The sequence below is a fragment of the Raphanus sativus genome, chromosome 6 (assembly GCF_000801105.2).
Source record: "Raphanus sativus cultivar WK10039 chromosome 6, ASM80110v3, whole genome shotgun sequence".
Taxonomy (NCBI): Eukaryota; Viridiplantae; Streptophyta; class Magnoliopsida; order Brassicales; family Brassicaceae; genus Raphanus; species Raphanus sativus.
This window is the reverse complement of record NC_079516.1, coordinates 30474442-30498468: the sequence shown is the minus strand read 5'-3', so window position 1 is coordinate 30498468 and position 24027 is coordinate 30474442. Positions and strand designations below refer to the sequence as shown.

General features: G+C 43.2%; 2 protein-coding genes and 1 long non-coding RNA gene across 3 annotated transcripts; 1 reads left to right on the top strand and 2 right to left on the bottom strand.

Moving 5' to 3' along the window:
* Nucleotides 1-5651: 5651 nt before the first annotated feature.
* On the top strand, nt 5652-8021 carry LOC130495740 (uncharacterized). The gene is made up of 8 exons (XM_056987234.1): nt 5652-6024; nt 6279-6452; nt 6532-6901; nt 7007-7097; nt 7176-7331; nt 7443-7571; nt 7688-7759; nt 7896-8021. The coding sequence occupies exons 1-8, from the start codon at nt 5652-5654 to the stop codon at nt 8019-8021; spliced, it is 1491 nt and encodes a 496-aa protein (XP_056843214.1).
* Nucleotides 8022-19637: 11616 nt separating this feature from the next.
* LOC108838579 (uncharacterized) lies at nt 19638-20408 on the bottom strand. The gene is made up of 2 exons (XR_001947542.2): nt 20070-20408; nt 19638-19994 (listed from the first exon to the last, which is right to left on the bottom strand). It is a non-coding gene; the product is annotated as an uncharacterized LOC108838579 (long non-coding RNA).
* A 1500-nt stretch (nt 20409-21908) lies between these two features.
* Nucleotides 21909-22367, bottom strand: LOC130495738 (uncharacterized). Its single transcript, XM_056987231.1, has one exon. It carries the CDS (start codon nt 22365-22367, stop codon nt 21909-21911), a length of 459 nt encoding a protein of 152 aa, XP_056843211.1.
* Between the last annotated feature and the right edge of the window lie 1660 nt (nt 22368-24027).

Sequence of the window (24027 nt, the reverse complement as noted above, 5' to 3'; positions counted from 1 at the left end):
AAACTATTGTGGAAAAATACTACGGTATCATATTTCTCTAGACCCCAGGCAAGACACCGGCTCCCAGGTTCCTGCTAGGAGACACTCCGGGTCCGACCCCTGCTTCCATCCCTTCATCCAGGTAAAATGGAAATCTTCTGATAGGGGAATTCTTCCATATTTCCGAATATGGAAGATTCTAACCTTATTCATCAACTTCAACCGACCTGAAGACGACTATATAAGGGGAGTCCAAACCCTAGAACAAGGGATCGACACTTCGAGACTTAGAGATTAGAGCTAGGTGGCTAGTGATATACCATGAATTTGACCCAATTTTACCCATGTTATATAGGAGTTTTAGGATAGATCAACTATGTTTTGGAGTATAGATATTGATATCACTCAAATTATCCTAACAAGTGATCTTACTCTCTCAAATAAGAGGTTCGATTGTAGTACTTAGGGATCGAATCCACAGAGAGCTAGGGCACACACTAAACTATAGATATTAAGATTAAACTAGGCAAAAAGTTATAAAGCAATAAATATGAATGCAATAAATAAATGAAAGCAGAGTGAACAAGGCAGTTGTTCTTATGTAACCAAGAGTTGTTTGATGGAAGGATGGTAGCTAGATCTAGGGTTTCTATTCATGTTGGAATTATAATGATATAGATACTAAATTATGTTATTATAGAACTCAACTATAAGAATAACAGATCAACTCTCGTGATATACCACGGATTTCACCCATTTCCTACCATGGTATGCTAGTATTTTATTATATAACTTGTAATGTGTTTTCTAGCCTGTTAGGTATGTTTTCAGGTTCAGGAGCGTTTCATGATAAAGTGATGTTTTTGGAGCATTTTGGAGTACAAGAGATAATACACCCGAGTTGACCATTCAAGACCAAGTCGGAAGTCAACATTGTGATAAGAATCGATCGATACTCATCCAGAGTTGTCGATTGATGTAGCTGAGAATATCCGCGTATTAGAAGATTATAATCGATCGATACACATCTAGTGTTGTCGATCGATATCGAGGACGAAATGGTTTAGCCGACTACTTCACCAAGACTTCACCAAATTACGAGATTGCCCCTGACGAGTTTTTAACCTAATGGAAATGCTTAAATATTCCTGCTAAGTGTTTTTAACGGCAAGCAAGCTTTGACAAGTCTAAGAAGCACAAGTCTTGAGAGGCAAAGCAGAGAGTGTGAGAGAGAGACTAGAGTTTTATATGTTTTGAGAGATTGGAGACATTTGTGAACTCCATTTGTTTTCTACTCTTTATCTATGCAATTCTTTTATCTATCTATTATTATGAATTGCTTAGCAATGTCTGAGTAGTCTACTTGTTAGATCTAGGGTTTAAATAGGTTTGTGGGATTAGCCCCAAACTATAATTGCTAAGTTGTGATATTCATCAAATAAATTGCACCCTAAGCTTGTTCTAGAGTAGCTAACTAGAGCATAGATCACTAGGATCTTTGATATCTTGAATTATCTGTTTGAACTAGTATCTCCTTGGAGAAGAGCTAACCGCCCTCCTTGAGATCTAGTGTTCATTATCGGCTCGCGCCTAGGCATATCTAGAAGCCGTCGATCGATATCCCGACAGGTGAATCGATCGGCGCTGCGAAAGATGTATCGCTCGATATCTCTAAAGGATACCAATCAACTCTTTTTCTGTGTCAACATACGACAGTTGAGACCAGAGATCTAGATTATTTAACCAGTGAGACATCACTGAGAGTTAAGCGGCTGAGTTCTATAGTAACATGCAAGCAACTTGTTAGGCATTTATAGAAATTATAATCTCCATTCCTGAATAAAAGCCCTAAGTTTAGCACTCTTCATTATCATTTAAACAACCATCATATTGTTAGTTAGAGCAACTACCTTGCTCATTTTAGGAATTGTTATTTACATTTCAACATTAAAACCAACTTCACCTAGGATTGATTAATTGATTAGATTTAATTGGTTCTCTAGCTCCTCGTGATTCGATCCCTAAGTACTACAGCTAAACATCTTATTTGAGAGAGTAAGCTCTATAGGGTAATTTGAGCACTATCAAATTTGGCGCCGTTGCCGGAGAGATTTGATCCCCATTAGATTTAATTTTATCAATTTTATGTTTTTCTTTTTACCCCCCTTTCTGATTAAAATTTTTCTTGTCTTTTCAGGTACATGCCCAGCAGTACCAGAAGCAATAAGGGAAATCAACTACTATTCTCAGAAGACCCTGCACACTTGGAACGTTCAATCCGCAAAGACCTACGCTCCGCATCGATCGACAGAACCGCAGTACCGTCGACTGATATTCACGTTCAACCGTCGACCGACACTCAGACATCATCGTCGACCGATACCGATCGCCGATCCACATCGTTCGATACTACCCAGCGTACATCGATCGATACTAACCCGCGAGGCATGGTTGCGATTGTTATTCTCACGCAGGGCGATAATGGAAACATGTATGACCAAGATGGTCATCTGCGTAATGCAACTTCAACACCAGGTATCCAGTAGAGGCTGTGAGACTTATTGAGAACCTAGCCAACATCAGCAGCACCAAGAACACTGACTATGACAAGAAGAAATCGGTTGCAGCCATCAGGGAGAACCAGATGAATGAAGTCAGAGCTAAGATAGATGCTTTACATGCATTTATGGGGCAGCCAGTCTGCTCAGCTGAAGAATCTGAAGAAGGAGAGGTTAGAGAAGATGATATAGAGGAAGATTTGAACTATATTGGAGGTGCTGGATTTCAGAAATATGGAAACCAGAGTGGAAACAAAAACTTTTTTGGCAGTGGTCAGAAGAGTAACTACATCCAGAGTTCACAGTATCAGAAACCTTTCAACACCAGGAACTACGGCAACTCAGCTTACCAAAACCCACCACCACCCACCCAGGAGAGTAAGTTTGATGCCATGATTGATAGAGTTCTTGAAGAACAGTAGAAGCTTACAGTGGATTTCAATGGAAAGATTGACTCTGTCTTCAACAATCTGAACACAAGGATAAACACAATATGTACTCAAGTTAGGAAGCTTGAGACACAAATTGTCCAAACTGAAGACTCTATCAGGAGCATTGGAATTTCTAAGGAAGTATGATAAGGAAGCATGAAACACACGTGAATGCCATTATAGATGATGATTTCTGGCAAGTGGTGAAGCATGCGAACCTACAAGAAGGAGACTTTGAAGTGAAAAGTTCACTAAGTTTTGGAGGATCGCAATGGTGTCGATCGACACCAACTAGTCAATATCGATCGACACCAACGATGTCATTTCCAGATACGACTGCAGATTGCAACGCGGTTAGGATCTTGACACATGCTGAATTCACGGCTTCGCATCCTCATCCACTCACCCCCACCTACGAAGATATCGACCGACGAGACGAGCCACTCATCGATCGACACGAAGATGAGACACGCATCGATCGACCCTTTTCTCCACCTATCGATCGACACGCACCTCTCACATACCGAGTGCAACTACCATCGATCGACAGCAACCGAATCAATGCACTCTGACTCACACCAAAACCACAAGCTAACCCTGCGGAGACTACTAGTAACCCTTCAGACACTACACCAACATAAGAAGGAACTGAAGGAAGAAGGTTAAGGAGTAGGAAGGAGAAAACTCCTAAGAACCTTAAGAGGGAAGCTAATGAGAAGGAGATTGATGGTTTCACTAAAAGAGTTATCAGAATCCCACTAGAGAAACCTTTTGAGGAGGTTTACTTCACAAGTAGATTGTGGATGTTTTTCAGAGAAACAAGGGAGACTGAGAATGACATTAGGAGAATGTTTGACAATGTCAGAGAAGATATGAGGAAAAGGATTACATTGAAGAAGAAGAGTGATCCTGGGAAGTTTGCAATACCCTGTGTAGTACAAGGGATTGAGTTTCCTCATGCACTATGTGACACTGGTTCTTCAGTCAACATCTTACCAAAGGTTATGGCAGACCATCTGAGTCTGAAAGTATAGCCTTCACCAGAGATCTTCACATTTGTGGACTACCCTCAGAAACATTCTGGAGGCTTGATCAGAGACCTGGAAGTGCATATTGGTAATGCCATTGTTCCTGTGGATTTTCATGTCCTAGAAATCAAGTTAAATTGGAACTCTTCCCTCTTACTTGGAAGAGCATTTATGGCTACAGTAGGAGCTATATGTGACATGAACACCAACATGATGTGCTTGACTATGATAGATCCAGATATCCACTACGACCCTGTCAAACTTGGCAAACCACCAGCCAAAACCGTGGAAAAAGAAGATGATCCTGATATCATTGCAGTTTGTCATTCTGAAGTAGAGTATGAGACAGAGTACTCGGGATCGATCGACAACACCTCAACATCATCGATCGACACCAGCAAGTCAGAAGAGATCGACACCAACCATGGACCATCAATCGACAGAAACATATCAGATGATGAACTCGATCTACCAGATCATTGCTACCCAAATTTCGCCATCCAACCCAACAGGAAGGAAGATGATTACTCAGTAAGTGTGAGGGATTAAACTCACCTCCTGATTTTTAGGTCAGGTTATAGTTTAGGAAAGGATTAGGGAAAGATAACGTGGGTTGAATCCCGTTAGAACTTGTAGAACGAATGAATGATCTTATTGATGATTTTTGATAAAGAATGGTTAAAGGGAATGTTTTCTGATGATTACAATGATAATGAAGATGTTACAGAGATAATGAGAGTATTGTGTCGAATAAATGTTGAATCCATCTTTTTCTTGTTGACTTCCTCTTTAAATAGCCTCAGGTTCCGCTTGATCGTCACCAACTGGTTCCCGAGATCTCCTCCGTGACTTGAGGAATTGGCAACAACTTCCCTTTGACCGGGTCCTGCGCTCCTTCTGTTATGATGCGAGCTTCCTCTTCACCGTGACCTCTTCGAAGAATGCCCTTAGCTTCCAGCCTCCGGCTTCGTATTAAACCTTAGCTCAGGTCACCGGTACGCGTTGGGCTTTGTCTCAGCCCAATACTTGTTTTGGTTCTATCGTCAGCTAACAGGCCATATTCGGGCCCAACAGTTGCCCCCAGCTTTCGAGATTAGACTTCGTTATTCTCGGGAGCTAGACCTAGCCGCCCAACCTAGATCTTATGGTTGAGATAATGATTACTGGCTATCTCAACCATATATATTCTCGCTCGATCGGACGGCTGCAGTTTTTCTTTAATTAAATCGACGACTCAGATTAAAGAGAGTTTGAAATGTGGTTTCCGATTTTCGAGACGTGATGAGATATAAAGCTGAGAGAATTAACTGCTTGTCTCTCCACTTCCTCCACGCCTCTCGACGGTTTCCAAGGTAACTTCTCCTCTTTCCTTTATTTTACTGCGTTTTGCTATATTTTTTTTATATCCGCTTCTTGATCGAACTAGTTCTTCGCTCTTAACTTCTCTCTGAGATTTCGTCTTAGTCCGATTCCCCTCTTTTGCTTCCTATCTCCCTTTTCCTTTTACTATCATGAGTCAAAAAGAAGGTTCCGGCGAGGTTCAAATCTCAGCCTCCGGTGCCCGCATTATGAAGGTTAAGCGGGAAGCCGGCGAAAAGATGAAAGAAGCCAAGAAGAAGAAAGTTAAAGACTCGATCGGAGCAAGAGTCAAGAGAATGAAGAAGAAAGGTAGCAAGAGTGCCTCCTCTGGACCTCACTTTCCCTCGCTCTTGAAGAGTCAAGACGTCGTCAATCTTACCGTTCAAGCTCACGGCAAGAGTGACCTAGCTAGAGCTTGTACCGAAGACGAAACCCCCGAAACCGTTCCGGAGGGTTGGTTCTGTGTTCATGAGAAGTATATCTCGAAATGCCATCTTAGGTTCCCTCTCCCCACCCTCTTGCTAGATCTCCTAGATCACTACCAGCTGGCCCTTCCCCAACTTTGTCCCTCGGTTATCCGAGTGATAAACGGATTCATTACTAGAGCCAAGGAAGAAGGGGTTATTGCGGGGTTGACCGAGCTGATGAGTTTCTTCTCGATAAAGGAGAGTACTTCCAAGGATGGCGGAAGCGGCACCTATTACCTCCCCTGTCGCCCAGGGTAAGGCGTCTTCAAATTTACGGCCAGTGATGATGACTGGCGGAAGAAGTACTTTTATGTCAAGATTGACCCTTCGACGGTCCCTGTAGGCCGAGACCTCAGGACCTCTTGGTCTGACATTTCTGGTTAGGATTTTAGGGATGTGTTTGCATGTTTATTTTTGCTTATCGTGATGTGCTAATTTCTTTTTACTCTTTTGCAGAGATTAAGGATTCTGTCAAATTGTCTGGCAAACTTACCAGAGCTCTCCACCGGAAGCTGCAGAACAGCCCCAATACCTGGGCGGCTTACACTACCACAAGAGTCGGATCAGCTAGGTTCCATGAACGATACAAGGCTTCCTTTCCTGATTTGGTTTCAGTTGCCGGTTTAGAAGGTAACCTTCCTTTACTGATTGTAGATTTTCACTTGTTTGAATTCGTCTTATGAGATTAATGATTCTCTTTATGATTCAGTCTCTGATGGTGAATCGGTATTTGAAGTCTCGTCTGGAGCCAGTACCTCCGAAAAGACTCAATCACAGAAGATGCCTATTCAGCCTTCGTTCCGTTCTAGGGGTAGGTCGACCAAGGCTGCCAGCTCCTCTCGAGGAAGCGACAAGAACCAGGGAGGATCCTTTCTTGACTCCGTGAAGGAAGTCCTCGATGAGGGAGGCTCCGCTCCTGCTAAAGATGTTGGTCCTTCGGAGCCCAGAGTTCAGGAAGTTGGTCTTCCCTCCGAGGTTCCGGTGACGGAAGCTGATCCTCAAATGTCGAGGGATCCCCCAGAATTTGAGCCTCCGAGGAGCAAGAGGTCCCGGACAGACCAAGTTGATAGACCTTCGAGGTCTTCCTCCTCCTCATCTAGGGGGGGAACCGTTGGCTGGAACTTTGCTCATTTGAAGCCTTGATCAGTCTTGGATGACTCATGGGGTTTGGCTACGTTAATGAGGCATATGAAGAGAACTGGGTGCGCTCTCCCCTCGATCGCCAACCTCTCAAACAAAGAGGAGTACGTTGACATTGCCCATTGCATGGGTCAGGTATGGTTTTCATTTTGGACTTTTAGCTCAAACTTCTTTGGAAGATGTTTATTAAGTCTTTGTTTTCATTTGTTGCAGCTGGCTGGAGCTATCAACAGGGCTCAGTTCAAGTTCGAGGACGTTGTGCACAATGACCCCAGCGCTGAAGAATTAGCTCAGGTTACTGACCTAGTCAAGGCCACCAAGACCGAGCTCAACCAGAATCGGGCTCTGATCTCGGAACTTCAAGCTGAGGTCAAGAGACTTGGCTCCAAAGCTGATGCTCAGCAAGGGACGATCGAGAGCCAGGCGATTGATATCCAGGTGAAGAATAGGAAGATTGGGGAGTTGGATGCTGCTCGGAAGATAGCCGAGTACCAGGTTAAAGAGCTGATTGCTTCATCCCAGAGCAGCCAGAAGAAAAAGGAGGCTGAGGTCAGGCTAGCCGTTCGGAGAGGAAAGAGGGAGGTAGCTGACGCTTACAACAAGGTTCTGGTTGCTGTCAAGGAGAAGTTCTCCAAGAAGAAGGATGAAGTCGATCTCCTGGTTCATGCTCAAGAAATTCAAGCCAATATGAGCTTCTGAAAGACATGCTGGATGGTGAGATTAAGAGTGCTGAAGACGAGTACGCTCGTTTGGTGGCTATGATGCCAGAGGCTGTTGCTGCGTACGAGAAGGCTCAGGTCTCGGACTTCTCGATCAGCAAGCTCCCTCTTCTTCAACTCTCTGAGAGCTCAGGTACTTTTGAGGTTAATATGTTTAATCTCTCTTTTTCTGGAGAGTTCGGTTCTAATTTGGGATTGGTGGGTTCTTGCTCAGCCCCAGTTGAAGTTGCCCCGGGAGATGGCGACAAGGAGATGGAGGAAGAGGTTCCTGATGAGGAGGATGATCCGGTTGACAAGGGAGATGAGAAGAGCTCATGTGACAAGGATGTTTAAGAGCTGAGGCTCTTTTATGCGTTTCTAGGATTTCTGCCCAATGGGCTTTCGTTTCTTTTGTTTTCAAGACTTATAGCCTGAGGAGGCTTTTAAACCTTTGTTTATGTTAAGGTCTTTTGAACTTTTGTTGGCCTGAGGAAGCCTTTAAACCTTTTATCTATCAAAACTTGGTTTTCAGTTTCGTTTCAAGTCTTTCGATTTGACTTAGTCATTCAAATTTGGTTAAGAGTTTTGATAGGGAATGTACTTCGGTTACTAATTAAGAGGTTTAGTGGATCCTCCGAATTAGATCTCTGATTTTATGATAAGTCTAGGAGGCTTGGATCGTGTTTGGCTCCTTAAGAGGAGTTCCTGAAGTATCTAGATTAGCTTAAGGTTTTTAGGAACCTGATTTTGATTCGGGTACCTTAGGTGGGGGTTCATGGGAACCTGAATTCGTTTACGGGATTTCAAGACCCATTGGAACTTGCTTAGGATTTTAAGACCTTTCGAGATTTGATAAGGGTTTTAAGACCTTTGTATTTTGTTAAGGATTTTAAGACCTTGATGGTTTCTAAGGATTTTAAGACCTTAGGTTTAGGTCGGTGGAGACCTGACTTTGTTTGAAGGATTTTAAGACCTTGGTAGTTTCTAAGGATTTTAAGACCTTAGGTTTAGGTTTATCAAGCTTAACTTCGTTTGAAGGATTTTAAGACCCTCAAGGTTATAAAGGATTTTAAGACCTTAGGTTCAGGTTTTTGGAGACCTGAGCTGATCCGAAGGGTTTTAGGACCCTAGGCCCGTGTTTGTAGGGACCTGTGTTGTTAAAGAATTGAGACATCGAAGATAATTGCTTTATTGATAATTGGATACATGGTATCATAATAATCATACAATTGCTGTATTATAACGATCATACAATTGCTGCTTGAGTTATGTGATTTTAATCATACATATGCCCCCTTTGGTCGTGGTGAACAGAGTGTTGAAATGAGGTTGGGGCTGCACTCATAACGAAGTTGCCTACGTACCCAGTCAAGGAATCAAGCCTAACGTAGTTCAAGAATTATAAGTACATAATGATAGTATCTCTTAAGATTCGTGGCGTTCCACGATCTGATTTCAGGTACCCCGGTTCGCACCTTTTGGAGCTTGTAAACGCCAGGTCGTACCACATGGATGATTCGATAGGGACCTTCCCAGTTGGTTCCTAATTTCCCAGCATCTGGTTCCTTGGTTCCTTCGAAAACTTTCCCAAGTACTAGGTCACCTATAGCGAACTGTCGGGGCCTGACTTTGGAGTTGTATTGTCGTGCCATTGCTTGCTGATAGTTTTGAATGCAAATTAGAGCTCGGACCCGTCTTTCCTCGATTAGATCGAGGCTGTCCGTCAGGAGCTGATCATTAGCTGCAGGATCAGATGTACAGAGTTCCCGGCGGAGGCTACCAGCAATGGCTTCAGCTGGGACGACAGCTTCCATCCCGTAGGCTAAGGAGAAAGGGGTTTCTTCTATAGCCTTTCGTGGGGTGGTTCGACATGCCCAAAGTACTTCAGGTAACTTTTCTGACCAGAGTTCCTTCTGGGTTCCGAGGCGTTTCTTGAGGTTTGCTAATACTGATTTATTAGCAGCCTCCGCCTGGCCGTTTCCTTGAGGTCGTCGAGGTGTTGAGAAGGTCAGGCGGATATTCCATTTGTCACAAAATATTTTGAAGTCATGGGATATGAACTGTCCTCCATTGTCAGTCACGATTTCATATGGGACGCCGTGTCTACACACGATTTCTTTCCACACGAATCGTTCGACCTCGAATCTGGTTACCTGTTGGAAAGCTTCAGCCTCTATCCATTTCGTGAAGTAGTCTGTTAGGACTAAGAGGAAGCGTAGCTTCTTCTTTCCACTTCCTGACACTACTAGTGGTCCTACGATGTCCATGGACCACCTCATAAATGGGTAAGGGGCGGATATGTTGGATAGCTTGTCCGCAGGTTGGTGTATAATCGGTGCATGCCTCTGGCACTTGTCGCATGAGGAGGAGTAGACCTCACAGTCTGCAATAATGGTAGGCCAGAAATAGCCCTGTCTTTTGATTCGGATGGCCAGAGCTCTTCCTCCAGAGTGGTTCCCGCAGGAGCCGTCGTGCATTTCCTTCATGAGTCTCATAGCAACGAGGCCATGGACACATTTTAGGTAAGGTCCGGAAACGCTTCGTTTGTGGAGGATGGATTCGATTATGCAGTATCTCGCGCTTAATGCTTTGAGCTTCCGAGCCTCCCATTTATTGGGTGGAGTCTTTCCTTCCAGGATGTATTGCGTGATTGGTATTCTCCAATCCTCTCTCCCTACAACTTTGTTATGAAGAGACGAGGGAGGTTCCTGTTCGGGACCTGGTGTCGTGGTGCCCCCGGAGGTATTCGTAGGATTAGGCTCCAGGGAGTCTAAATTCTGAGGAATACCTCCAATTTCTTCATTATTCTCCGGGGTCTGGATGGTGCCCCCAGATGAATTTTTGAGAGCTGAGCGGCTTCTGGTTTTGACTCTGCAGACGAGTGGGTCTGAGTTGGTGCCCCCGGAGGTATTCGTGAGATTTGGCTCCGAGGAGTCTGAATTTCGGGGAATACCTTCCGTGTTTTGGATTGTGTTCCCGGAGGTATGCTTTTTAGAGCTACGTATTTTGGCTTTTGGGAACCAGAATGTTGTGAGAACTTGGGTAGCTACCGTTTCAGGGCAGGTACCTTCGGGTTGCTCTTTTAGCTTGCTGTCTATCTCAGCTTTAGTAGCTATGTCGATGCTTGGTTTTTCGATTCTTTCTACGGGTATGATCCGTTTTACGAGGGGGTCTGATGTGGAAGCTAAAGCAGCCAACGCATCTGCTGAGGAGTTCTCTCCTCGTGGGATCCTTGTTAGCTCGAATTTGTCGAACTGCCTAGTGAGGTTCTGGACGACTTCGAGATATGCCCCCATTCTTTCGTCCCTCGTTTCATATTCTCCGTGAAACTGGCTAGCTACTAGCTGTGAATCACTATAAGCATTTAGCTCTCGAATTCCGAGGCTTAGGGCGAGTTTCAGCCCTGCGATTAGTGCTTCATATTCAGCTTCGTTGTTTGAGGCGCTGAATCCGAGCCTATAAGACTGCTCAATGGTTTCTTCCTGCTGAAGAAGTCAGCCTTAGACCGATAACGGAGCCCTGTTTTGATGAGGCTTCGTCGACATACATGCTCCACTTTGGAGATTCCATTTCGGAGTCTAATTGCTCAGATGCTAGCTCAATGATAAAGTTGGTAAGGACCTGAGCCTTCGCTGCTGCTCGAGGTCTGTACTCGATGTCGTACTCACTGAGCTCTATGGCCCATTTAGCCAATCGCCCTGACTGGCTGGGGCTGTGCAATATCATTCGTAATGGTTGTGAGGTCATTACGACGATTGAGTGCGATTGGAAGTAAGGTCGTAATTTTCTGGCAGCTGTTACGACTGCTAGCGCTAATTTTTCCATTGCAGGGTACCTTGTTTCGGCGTCTATCAAACTCTTGCTGGTGTAATAGACATGTCTTTGTTCGTTTTATTCTTCTCGTACTAGCACGCCGCTAACTGCAGCAGTCGATACGGCGAGGTACAGGTACAGTGGCTCTCCTACTACAGGTTTGGATAGGATCGGAGGTTCAGATAGGTAAGCTTTCAATTGTTTGAAGGCTTCCTCACATTTCTCGTCCCATAAGAACTTCTTATTATTTCTTAGAAGTTTGTAGAATGGGAGGCACTTATCGGTGGACTTGGATATGAATCGATTTAATGCTGCGATTCGTCCAGTCAATCTCTGTACCTCTCTGGTTGTCTTAGGTGACGGCATTTCTAGGAAGGTTGCTATCTGCTGCGGGTTGGCTTCAATGCCTCTTTCGGTTACGAGATAGCCTAGGAACTCGCCTGAGGGTACCCCGAAGGTACACTTAGTGGGATTGAGCTTCATATCGTACTTATTGAGGATATCGAAGCATTCCCTTAAGTGGGAGATATGGTCTTCTCCAGCTGTGGATTTGACTAGCATATCGTCAATATAGACCTCCATGGTTTTTCCGAGTTGCCCAGCAAACATCTTATTTACTAGCCTCTGATAGGTAGCTCCTGCGTTCTTTAACCCGAATGGCATAACCTTGTAACAATAGGTTCCTCGTTCGGTTATGAATGCAGTTTTCTCCTGGTCCTCGGGATCCATCATGATTTGGTTGTATCCTGAGAAGGCATCCATGAAGGATAGGAGTCGATGGCCAGCTGTTGCTTCAACCAGGCGGTCGATGTGAGGTAACGGGAAGCTGTCTTTAGGGCAGGCCTTATTTAGGTCGGTGAAGTCTACGCAGATCCTCCATTTCCCGTTTTTCTTTTTTACAACTACCGGGTTAGCTAACCAGTCAGGGTAGTGTACCTCTCGAATGGACCCAGCTTTCGTAAGTCGGTCGACCTCGTCGTAAACAGCTTGAGCCTTCTCGAGGCCCAACTTGCGACGCTTTTGTTTGATCGGTTTGAAAGTGGGGTCTACCTTCAGTTTATGGGTGGTGACATTTGGATCTATACCTTTCATGTCATTGGTGGACCATGCAAAGGTTTTGACATTGCTTTTCAGGAAGTCGATGAGCTCCTTTTTTGTCTCAAGAGGTAGCTCAGATCCGATGCTCACCTGTCTTTCAGGATTTGAGTCGTCAATGCAAACTTTTTTGGTGAGGTTCTTAGGAGGACCTCGAATATTTTGTTGCATTTCGCGACCCTCCTGGATCTGTAATTGCTATTGGGGGGACTTTTTGAGGATTTCAAATCCTCCCAAGTAACAGATCCTGGATATCTTCTGGCTACCATGTACGGTAGTTATCCCTTCAGGTGTTGGGAATTTCACGCATTGACGATAAGTCGAGGCTACTGCCTTCATTTTGTGAATCCAGGGTCTTCCTAGGATCGCATGGAACGGGGAAGGTCTGTCGATGACTACTAAGTTGGTCATTTTCATTATTCCGCCAGCTATAATTGGGAGCTTGATAGTCTCCAATGAGGTAGCTGTTTCTCCGGAGAAGCCTACGAGATTAGCTTTTTGGCCAATAATTTTGTAGTCGTCTATTTCTATCCCTTTTAGGGTGTTGTAGAAAATAAGGTCAACAGAGCTTCCTGTGTCTATCATGAGTTTAGGGACCTTGTATCCTGCGATGTTCAGGGTGACGATCAGCGCATCATCGTGAGGTCTGTCAAGGTTTGAGGTCTCGCTTTCCCAGAAAGAAATCTTAGTATTGGACTCGGGGTTAGGAGGCTTAGGTCCAATATTAGACACAGTCTTCCGTACGTGATTCTTAATGGAGTTGACGGAGTCTTGACATATATCTGATCCTCCAAGGATACAGTCCACCCTCGAGTTGGAGCTCGATTGAGGAGACGACTTGCTCAAGAGAGCTTCGACTTGTAGACTTTTTCCTTGGGGGAATTTTCCAAGAATCATATCGACTCTTTTCTTGGGAGCTGGAGGTGGCGAATCGGTCTCCTTCTCAGGTGACCTCTCGCGCTTTGCTGAGGTGTCTCTGGGACCTCTTTTCTGATAAGGTGGTAGCTTTATGTCGTTGGAGGTCCCAACATTCCTCAGTTGAGTGCCCTTCTCGATCATGATAAGAGCAATGTTTGTTTTTATCAAAGCCTTTTGACCAGGGAGTTTTGTTTTCTGCGGCGACAGGTTTCTCTTCCTTGTCCTCCTCGATTGCGTAGGAATGTTCTCCCTGAGTTTGATTGTTTCGGAGGTTCCCCCTTTTATGAGGTCCTTTTGTCTCTGAAGATTCACCTTTCGAGTGATTCTGAGGTTTTTTGTGGAGTTTATCCAGCGCAGCTGTCTCCTCTTCCAACGTAATATATCTAGTGGCTTTATGAAGAACATCATCGATAGTTGGAGGAGTATTGAGTGTTAGCTCCGACCAGAACTCCGATTTATACCATAGACCTCTTCTAAGGGCCTCGATGGCGACTTGGTCGTTGGGATTCGAGAGCTTAGTTCTTACTGCTCTGAATCTCTCGATGTAGACTCGTAGTGAGTCCTCCATTCCTTGTCTGACCTTCCAGAGGTCGGCCTCAGAGGCTTGCTTCAGGATATGGGTCGAATACTGCTTCATGAAGGCATTAGTTAACTGATCGAAGCTGTCTATTGAGTCTGGTTCAAGACCAGAGAACCACTCAAGAGCTGTTCCAAGCAGGTTTTCGGCGAATGTCCTGCAGTAACCTGCTTCACATTCTTCTTGTGTAAAATGGGCTTTCACGATAGCTAATCGGAAGGCTCTCAAATATGCCTTTGGGTCAGAAGTCCCATCATACTCGGGAATTCTAATTTTTCGGGTATCCCTTAAGTAAGAACTGGCAATTCTGTCAGTGAATGGGATCCCACGGGTTTCTTCAATCAAGCTATCGATTTCGGGAGCTGAGCTCGTTGCCTTGTGGACTTGAGCTCCCAATTTTTGGAGAGCTGCATGAGTTCGTTCCATATACCTGCGGATAGCTTCAGGTCCCTCTAAAGGAAGGACATTTGGGTCGTTATTAGGTACCCGACGGGCAGGTTCCTGACGGAATCGTGTTGGCTCATCCTCCCATGCAGTTGGTGGGCTAAGTCGCTCGCCAGCTCTTGGGTTATCGGAGTCTACCCTTTGATACCCGTCCCCATACGGGGTTGAGCTTCTGGTTTGATAAACCGAAGCTGATGTTCTGCCCCCGGATGGGAAGGATACTCCTGCTCCGGTCCTAGAATCAGGCGGCGGAGGAGGTAATCGAGTGCTCCGGTCAGCAATCTGACTGGGTGTGGAGCTGGTTGTTGCTACATTACTTCCCATAGCACTGGTGATAGGTAGGTTAAACACGGGAGCTGTCCCAGTATGAGGTGTCTGGAAGGCAGATCCCCGTAACAGTGCTGTCAGGAGAAAAGTCTAAACGTCCTCCGGGGAATGAGGGATCGGTCGATCGATATCGGAAAGTGACCCCCGGAGCTTGACGTTGCGGTGGTTGGGTTGTTGTGTTTAGAGATCTAGTTATCTCTTCGAATCGTTGCTGACGAACAGCTAGCTGATGCATCGTACGCTCACTTTCCTGAGCTTTGTCTACTAATTGCATCATCATCTGACGAATCTCATAGAGCTGAGCCTCCGTTTGGTTCGGAATGGCTTGCTGCTGAGGATTCTCGGTGACTGGAAGGTCGGGGGCGGTTCCACTTGATGATCTCGGGTTAGTAGCTCCGGTTGCAGTCTGGCTCGTTCGAGCGCTAGCCGGAGGCTGTTGCCCAGATCGGTGGTCGCCACGTCGAGGCTCCACGGTTACGAGACTTGAGCCTCCATCGCTCGGTGAGCCATCGCTCTGAATCGGGAGGTTAAGGTCAGACGGATTTGTTGTCTTATCGGTAGGATTCATTCTCAAGTTAGGGTAAAGGATTCGATTGTTTCTTCCCCACAGACGGCGCCAATTGTGACGGATTAAACTCACCTCCTGATTTTTAGGTCAGGTTATAGTTTAGGAAAGGATTAGGGAAAGATAACTTGGGCTGAATCCCGTTAGAACTTGTAGAACGAATGAATGATCTTATTGATGATTTTTGATAAAGAATGGTTACAGGGAATGTTTTCTGATGATTACAATGATAATGAAGATGTTACAGAGATAATGAGAGTATTGTGTCGAATAAATGTTGAATCCATCTTTTTCTTGATTGACTTCCTCTTTAAATAGCCTCAAGTTCCGCTTGATCGTCACCAACTGGTTCCCGAGATCTCCTCCGTGACTTGAGGAATTGGCAACAACTTCCCTTTGACCGGGTCCTGCGCTCCTTCTGTTATGATGCGAGCTTCCTCTTCACCGTGACCTCTTCGAAGAATGCCCTTAGCTTCCAGCCTCCGGCTTCGTATTAAACCTTAGCTCAGGTCACCGATACTCGTTGGGCTTTGTCTCAGCCCAATACTTCTTTTGGTTCTATCGTCAGCTAACGGGCCATATTCGGGCCCAACAGTAAGAAGTTGGGCAGATAGCGGATTTCATGAAAGTTTTGCAGTAGATATAGCCAAATCTTCCCACAGTGGAAACCACATTGAAGAATTTGATGACGACTATTGGGAAGAAAAAGCTTGGGAAAACTACATGGAGAATGTTAGATTTGCAAATCTTTTCCCCAAATCGATCGACTTGCACCGTCCACCATCGATCGATTATCTACTTCACCCAGCAAAACGACATCGTCCATCGATCGACATCGTCAGCATCACATCGATCGACATTGATCTAGACGACTTAAAGGACAAAATAGGAATTTCACCGATTAGGGCAACAAATGGGTATAAAAAGTTGTCAACACCAGCCACGAAAATTCAAACCTCAACAACTTATACCCAGCAGCTTCCAGCAACTAGCAACATAACCATGGAGGACTGCAACAGCCAGAACAATTGATCCAACCCTGCAGCTAGATGATCACCATCGATCGCCAACACCACTGCACCATCGATCGATGCCCTTACCAGAGCTCAATCTCGATTTCATGATCCATATGACATCAGGAATGTTTCACTAACACCTGATGAATTTGGTATTTTCAGGGACACAGATGGCTTTGCAAGAGAAATGGATGGAAGAGTTCTACACATAACCATATGAGACATAGCAGACATCCTTCAAGTTGCCAATGGACCAGAAAACTTGTTCACACAGCAACGTGGCCATCCAGACATCCTAGCTCACGTCCAAGACAACCACCACGTCACCATGAGGGAGGATACAGTTCCTCAAAGTTTCAGTCAACCTAGAAGTTCACCATCGATCGACAGAGAGTTACCCAGATCGATCGACAGAGCAAGAGTCAGATCGCCCGACAGGCGTTTGGAGTTTGGACGACGTGCCTTTGATTCCAATGGATCCAGAAGATTCAAATGGGAAGCAAAGGATGAATTTGGTGTCCACAGAGATGAGTTTTGACATGCTAGAGGAGTTGATGGTGAAATCATCCCTGTTACCAAGGAGCACATAAGGAGAATCCTGGAGAGAGCATCTCTTTTTCACAGGGGTTGCTTACGCCTTCCAGAACACACACGCCCTTACCATGCATACAGACCACCACCAGTACCCTACAGTAGAGAGGAGATAAATGATATGATGACTGATGTATGGAGAGCTCAGGCACACCTTGAGGCAGACTTTCACACATTGGAGGAAGATACTTTCCAACCTTTGGACAGCAGCTATGAAGCTCTCCAAAGTGATATGGCAGTGCTAAGAATGAAGATTGAGAGCATTAGAACCATGCTTGAGAAGGAAGCCACGCCACCTGTATCGATCGACACAGCACCTACACCATCGATCGACATCGGCAAGACCACATCCAAAGACCAGCGAGAATGTTCATCACCTAAAAGAGATGAATGGGAGATTTCTTACATCAATACACGGATTAGAGACGTCTACAGCCCTCTCAACAACAATGTCGAATGGTTAAGCAAGAGGATTGATCTGCTACAGAACGATTTGGCATCAATTCGCGAGAAAGGTCAGACTCAGAATGGCACTGTTCCGTCGATCGACACAAACCCTTCACCGTCGATCAACACAAGGTTTACAGCAATGGAGGATAGGATAAAATCATACGAGGAAAGGCACGATCACTTCAGTTCATCTATCATGCGATACCTGGATACACTGTCACAACAGTTGAACGAGTTGCAACAAAAAATCGGCATAGTTCAAGATCATATTGGTCTTCATGACAGAAACACAACATCGATCGACAGGCCTAGGCCCATATCGATCGACATCGAGCCACCACCAGCGAAGAGAGCATGCACAGCAGCAGCAGTTGATAAGATCAAACATGAGCTATACGAAGCTTTGAATGCTATGGAAGAGAGACTCAACGGAAGAAGTGATGACATTGACGACACTGTCAACGAACGAGTGAACAGCCTATGCAGAACTACTCGTCAGCTGAAGTACAATATACAGGCAACGACCGACGCACATATTGTAGCATCGATCGACACCGAGTCCTTGGCAGACCGAGATCAGCAGACTCATGACCAGCATGACACATCACAACATGAAGAACTGTCCGAGCATTCAACATTTGATTTCTATCAACATCAGTTCGACATGGAAGATTTAGACAGAAGGCTACAAGTCATCAAAGCAGATTTAGCAAATATACATCAAGGATGGACAAGATCAGATGATGCCACAAGAAGTTTCACTGCTACTGAGTCCAAAGATGAAGGAGACGTTTGCGCACCAGCAAGCAACTGCTCCTACCACAAATGAGTCACACACCCACCAAAGTCAAGCTAAATGACTATAACAAAGCGCTGAGTGGGAGGCAACCCACTATTAGGTTTTCTTTTATTTTCTTTTTAAGTTATTTTTACATTTTTACTTTTATTTTTCGCATTTATTTTTGCAGTTTTTTTAAGTTCCAAGTAGACTGATGATCCCGTCTACCGACACATTCCATTCACATCGCTCGACACCACACGACTATCACTATCGATCGGCATACATCCCTACGTATCGATCGACACCATATCGGTCAGGTTTAGTCGTTCTATCTTGTTACATTCAGTTCTTGTGATTTATTTATTTACTTCACTCCGGCTGTGTTACACTGGGACAGTGTAATTTAAGTCTGGGTGGGAGTTTACTAATATGTGTTTTTATTTTGGTTTTTATTTAATTTTTTTTTCAAATTTTTTTTTTCACATAAGTATTAAATGGGGACATTGATATAGATTTATATTTGATTGTCTAACCACTCTTTAGCACCATTCTAGATTTACTGATTGCATATAGTATTAAAGATGATAAAGTGGATCAACCTGTCACCTATATACACTAGCTGAGATTGTTTGAAGGAACCAAAAGCTGACCTCCAACACTAATACTGACTTTATTTGCTTGTCTTGGGGCTTGGAAATCACTGGATCGGAATCACCTCTTACAAGTCTAAAAGGTAAAAAGTCTGTGTGTTTCTGGTTCCCTTCCTTCTCTCTCTTCGGCATCTCAAAGATCTAAGTTTTATGTTATAAAAGATTGAAATGATTTCTTGAGAGGCAGAAGGATAGGTAAATTACCTGAGACCCCAGTATTCTAAATCTCAAGGATGATCACACATTGTGGAAACGAGGGATAGGTAAATTACCTGCGACCCCAGTATTCGCTACACTTTGTCAAAATGTATGAGTTACAAATGCAAATGTCAATGAGATAGACTAGATGACCTTTGTGGCATCGAAACCTGTTGAAATTGAAACTAATAAGAGATCCAGAGAAGAGAGATGAGGGGAGAAAGGAAACAGAGAAGACTACCTGTGTGTTCAGATACTTGTTTGAGTTGAATCCATGTGTCCTTTGATCGATACTCCCAAGGTAAAGCCTGCACTTTTATCTTATGTTAAGAAATGAGGTTAGTAGACACTACAAGAAATATGTACATTGTTAGCGCGAGAAATATGCTATATTAGATGTTTGATAGCGAATTCATAAATGCTATGTATACGGCAGCAATCATAGATACCCATCTACGATAACTTTTTTTCAGTGCTACGAAATATACAGATATGATAGCAATACTTGATAGATCTTTCGGTAATTAAAAAAAAATTGAAAATTAAACTAAATTGTTTTATAATTAAAAATAAAATAAATTTTATTTATAAATTAAATTCGGTTTACAATAAACTTTGGTTTACAACACTAAACCAATAATACATAAATTGTTACTCTAACCCTAACTAGACCAACTAATTAATGTTAAACTAACTAAACCAGTTAACTAAACCTAAATCTACGCTTCAGCCGCCATCCCATCTTCACAAAGCTTTAGCCACGATCGCCACCTTCAGAAAACTTCAGCCACCGTCCACGAACCACCAACAAACCACCGGTTTTTGCACCACTGCCGCACCACGCTTAACCGGAGATGCCGCAACACCACCACTTGTTCTTTCTGTTTCATCACTGCTCCCCTTCTCGATCTGTAAAAAAAACAAAATCGATTAGAGGAGAACATAGTAAGATGAGAGGTGACATGGTGATGGTGAGAGCGTGACGGTGGTGATGGGGGCGGAGACACGATGGAATCAAAAGAGGGCGGTGGTGACAAACGTGAAGGCCGACGGTGTGGTGGTGAAGAGGAGATGAAATTGAAAGAGGAGATGTGTAGAGATATAAATGAACCAAAGATATGAGAGAAGAAGAAGAAGAAGAAGAAGAAGAAGAAGAAGAAGCACAGAGAATGAGTGTCGTAGAAGAAAAAACTGGAGAGGAAAGAGAAAGATAAAGAGGGATTATATCTGGTCTGTTGGATTAATCTGATCCAATGGTGGAGATTGTGATATGAGTACTTTGATATCATTGGTCAATGCCTATTTTTTTTGTTAATTGAGTTTTTTTTTATCTTTGGTAAAGTTATATTAAATTTTGATTTATAGTTCTATTTAAAATTTGTGTTAGATAATATAAAATTTAAACAAGTTTTTGAATGTTTAACATGAAAATTAAAATTTAAACTTTAAAAGTTATGTTTATGAATTTAAAAGTTATGTTTATGATAAAGGGTTTAAAATTTGGGGAATGAGACTTATAGTGTTTAAAAAAATGAGTTAAATTTAAGATATTAGGTTATAGTATAAATTATTAGGTTTAAATTTTTATTTGCTAAGTATTTAGGTTTTAAATTTAAGATATGAAGTTAATATTTGGATATAGTGTATGAAATTAAGGTTTTTTGAAAAGTTTGTAAATTTATAAATATAATTAGGGTTTGAAGCTTTTAATATTTTGTTACTTTTGTAAGTGCGAGTAAAAAAATAATTAGGGTTTGAAGCTTAGATTTAGGGTTTGAAATTTAAAATAAACTTAGTGTTTTATGATATAACTTATATAAATAAAGTTTAGTTTTTAAAAACAAAGTTTAGTATTTTATGATATAGAGTTTAAATATTATATTTAGAATGTACAATGTATATATAGTTTATGTTAGAAGTTAGGATTTAGGGTTTGATTAAAGATTAAATATTTTTGTTTAGAAAATTATAGTTTAAGGTTAAGAGAATTAACTTTTGAGTTTAATTTTAAGATTTGAAATTATAATATGAAAATATTAGAGTTTTAAGAACAATCTTTAGAGTTTAGGGTTTAAAACCATGTGTTGACAAAAAAAAAACCATGTTTAGAGGTTTTCAACAAAAAAAATTATGTTTGGGATTTAGGGGTTCAAATAGCTTTTCTTAGCATTAGAAAAATGCTATACTATGTTTTTGATACCATTATTAAAAACGCTTAAAAATATTTTGGCGCTTAAGTATAATTTTCTGCTAATTATTAGCGGAATCGGTTTTTCTATCTTCCCGCTCAATAAAATTTTCAAAATAGCATTAGTTAAATGCTATTTTAGGTTTCACTCTATAATAATGTTTATCAAATCCTATTATATAGTTTCGAAATTTCAAACTCATCTACGATAGCAGTTCAGTAAAACGCGCTATAACAATGTGCTATTAATGTGGATTTTTTTTGTAGTGAGAGGGGAATGTCAGATAAAATTTGCTAAGTTGTTGACTAGATGAATTTGGTTGCTAAGCTAGGATAAGGCATAATGAACTTCTGTGATTAAGATGTTTAGATATGAATTACAAACCCATAGAGTGATGACTTCAATATTTTGAATCTTTGAGTTCCTACTGTTTTCAAACCTTTTCCAAAGACTACTGGTTTTTGCTTGAGGACAAGTAAAGGAGTAAGTCTAGGGGAGTTGATATACCATGGATTTCACCTATTTTCTTTTTTTGCTAAACTGCAAATATCATATAAATGATGAAAAGATTTTACAAAGAGAAACCTTAGTTCTGAGCCATCTTGGCAAAAAAAAAGTGGAAAAACAAGATGGATCAATAACAAAACCAACAAGAACTAAACCATAAGGCCATGAGCGACCTGAAAAGTTTTCTGTGTCTCCGGGAAGAAATGATGTTTCGCACGTCCCTGTCAATTCCCTGAAAGACAATGGGTGGTGGGATCGATTTCTGATTGTGAATCAAGTTATTCCTCTGCCTCCAAATGTGATAGATGACTGTTTGTGCAACAAGCTTCCGCAGCAGAGAAGACTTTGATGAAGCAGGGGATCGGATCCATGATAGAAGCTCTGACCATTCCGTGAACATTGCAGGTGGTGGTGAGCATCGACTGAACACTGCCTTCCATATGTCCACACTGAACTCGCAAGATAGCAGGAGATGATCGCGGGTTTCTTGATATCTCGAACAGAACGCACAGTCCGGCGAGATTGGAAGTCCCCATTCCGCAAGCCTCGATCGGGTTGGCAACCTGTCATAGTTTGCAATCCACATATTGAAAGCATGCTTTGGGATATGGCCTCTGAACCAAACCACATCGAACCACTCCTGAGCCTCTTGTCTTGGACGCATGACCTCCCATGTCGAAGCAGAGCTGAAAACCTCAATAGGAGAATCACCAGCAACCCATATATATGAATCTACAACATCATTATCCAAAGGCAAGGGTATAGTAGTAAAATGAGAATGAAGATCAACTTCCTGCTGAGATCTAGGATGGGGTAATAACCAGACAGTATCTCTGATCGCGTCCGCCACAACCGAGTCCCTGCGGAGTCTTAGCGCTCTTGGTCCTCCCTGTCCGATGTAATCTATAAGCTGGCCTAGCGGAGTCCACGAATCGAACCAGAAACTGGTGCTTCTGCCATTACCCACAATTGATATACAGAACTGGATGGCAAGGTGGCGAAGCTTTAGCAATCTTTTCCATGCCCAGGAGTCGGTTTGAGATGGGTTCAACGTCCAGAAAGAGTGAGAATCCAAGTGAACCGATCTGTGCCAGTCAGCCCAAAGCGAGGTAGTGGATGTTAAGAGTATCCAGATAAACTTTAGGCACTGAACTTGGTTCCAAGTCGAAAGTCTATGCAAGCCGAGCCCTCCTTCTTCCTTAGGGAGACAAACCGTAGGCCAACCAATCTTTGCAATCCCTCTCTTGTCAATATTCCCAGAACATAAAAACTTTGAACACAGAGATTCAATAGCCTTTAAGCAACCATTAGGTAACATGTAGGCTGACATCCAGAAATTAATTGTGCCAAATATAACCGTTCTCAGTAATTGTAATCTCCCGGCAAAAGAAAGAAGTTTGGCGGACCAGGCTCTCATACTCGCAGTAATCTTGTTCATTAGCGGGGCATACTCAGAGATCAGAAGCTTGCGTGCCATCAAAGGAAGTCCTAGGTACCTTATAGGAAGAATACCCGAAGTAAATCCATAGCTCGCCACTGCTAAGGATTCACCTGGGTCTAATCCCGAGGTAAACAACTCTGTTTTGTTTGCGTTCATGTGTAACCCCGACAAAGAAGCAAAATCATCGAGGCACTCGGTGATTCCGTGTAGACTGTTACTGCTCCCATCAAAGAAAATCATAACATCATCCGCGAACATGAGGTGAGAGATCTTTAGCTCATGCGTCCGTGGGTGATAGCCAATGAGACCAGCATCGTAACGTGACGCCAGCAGCCTAGATAAGCATTCCATTGCAAGGACAAAGAGGTAGGGCGATAGGGGATCGCCTTGCCTTAACCCTTTTGTTCTCCCAAAAAACCTGCTAGTCGCACCATTGATACACACCGAGAAAGAAGCTGTCGTGAGGCACTCAGAGATAAGATCGATGTAAGCTTCCGGGATAGCCAAAGCACGCAGGGAGGCTAAGATGAAGTCCCACCTAACACAATCAAATGCTTTTCTCAAATCCACCTTTAGCATGCCTCGGGGAGAGGAGACTTGAGAGTTGTATCCGTTCACTAGGTCTGTTGCTAAAAGAACATTTTCTGCAAGAAGTCTGCCCGGAAGGAACGCCGATTGCGCCTTTGATATCATGAGGGGGAGAATTTCCACGAGCCTGGAAGCCAGCAGCTTGGATATGACTTTATAAACCGTATTTAGACAAGAAATAGGTCTGAAGTCTGTAGTTTTAGCGGCATTCGGGATC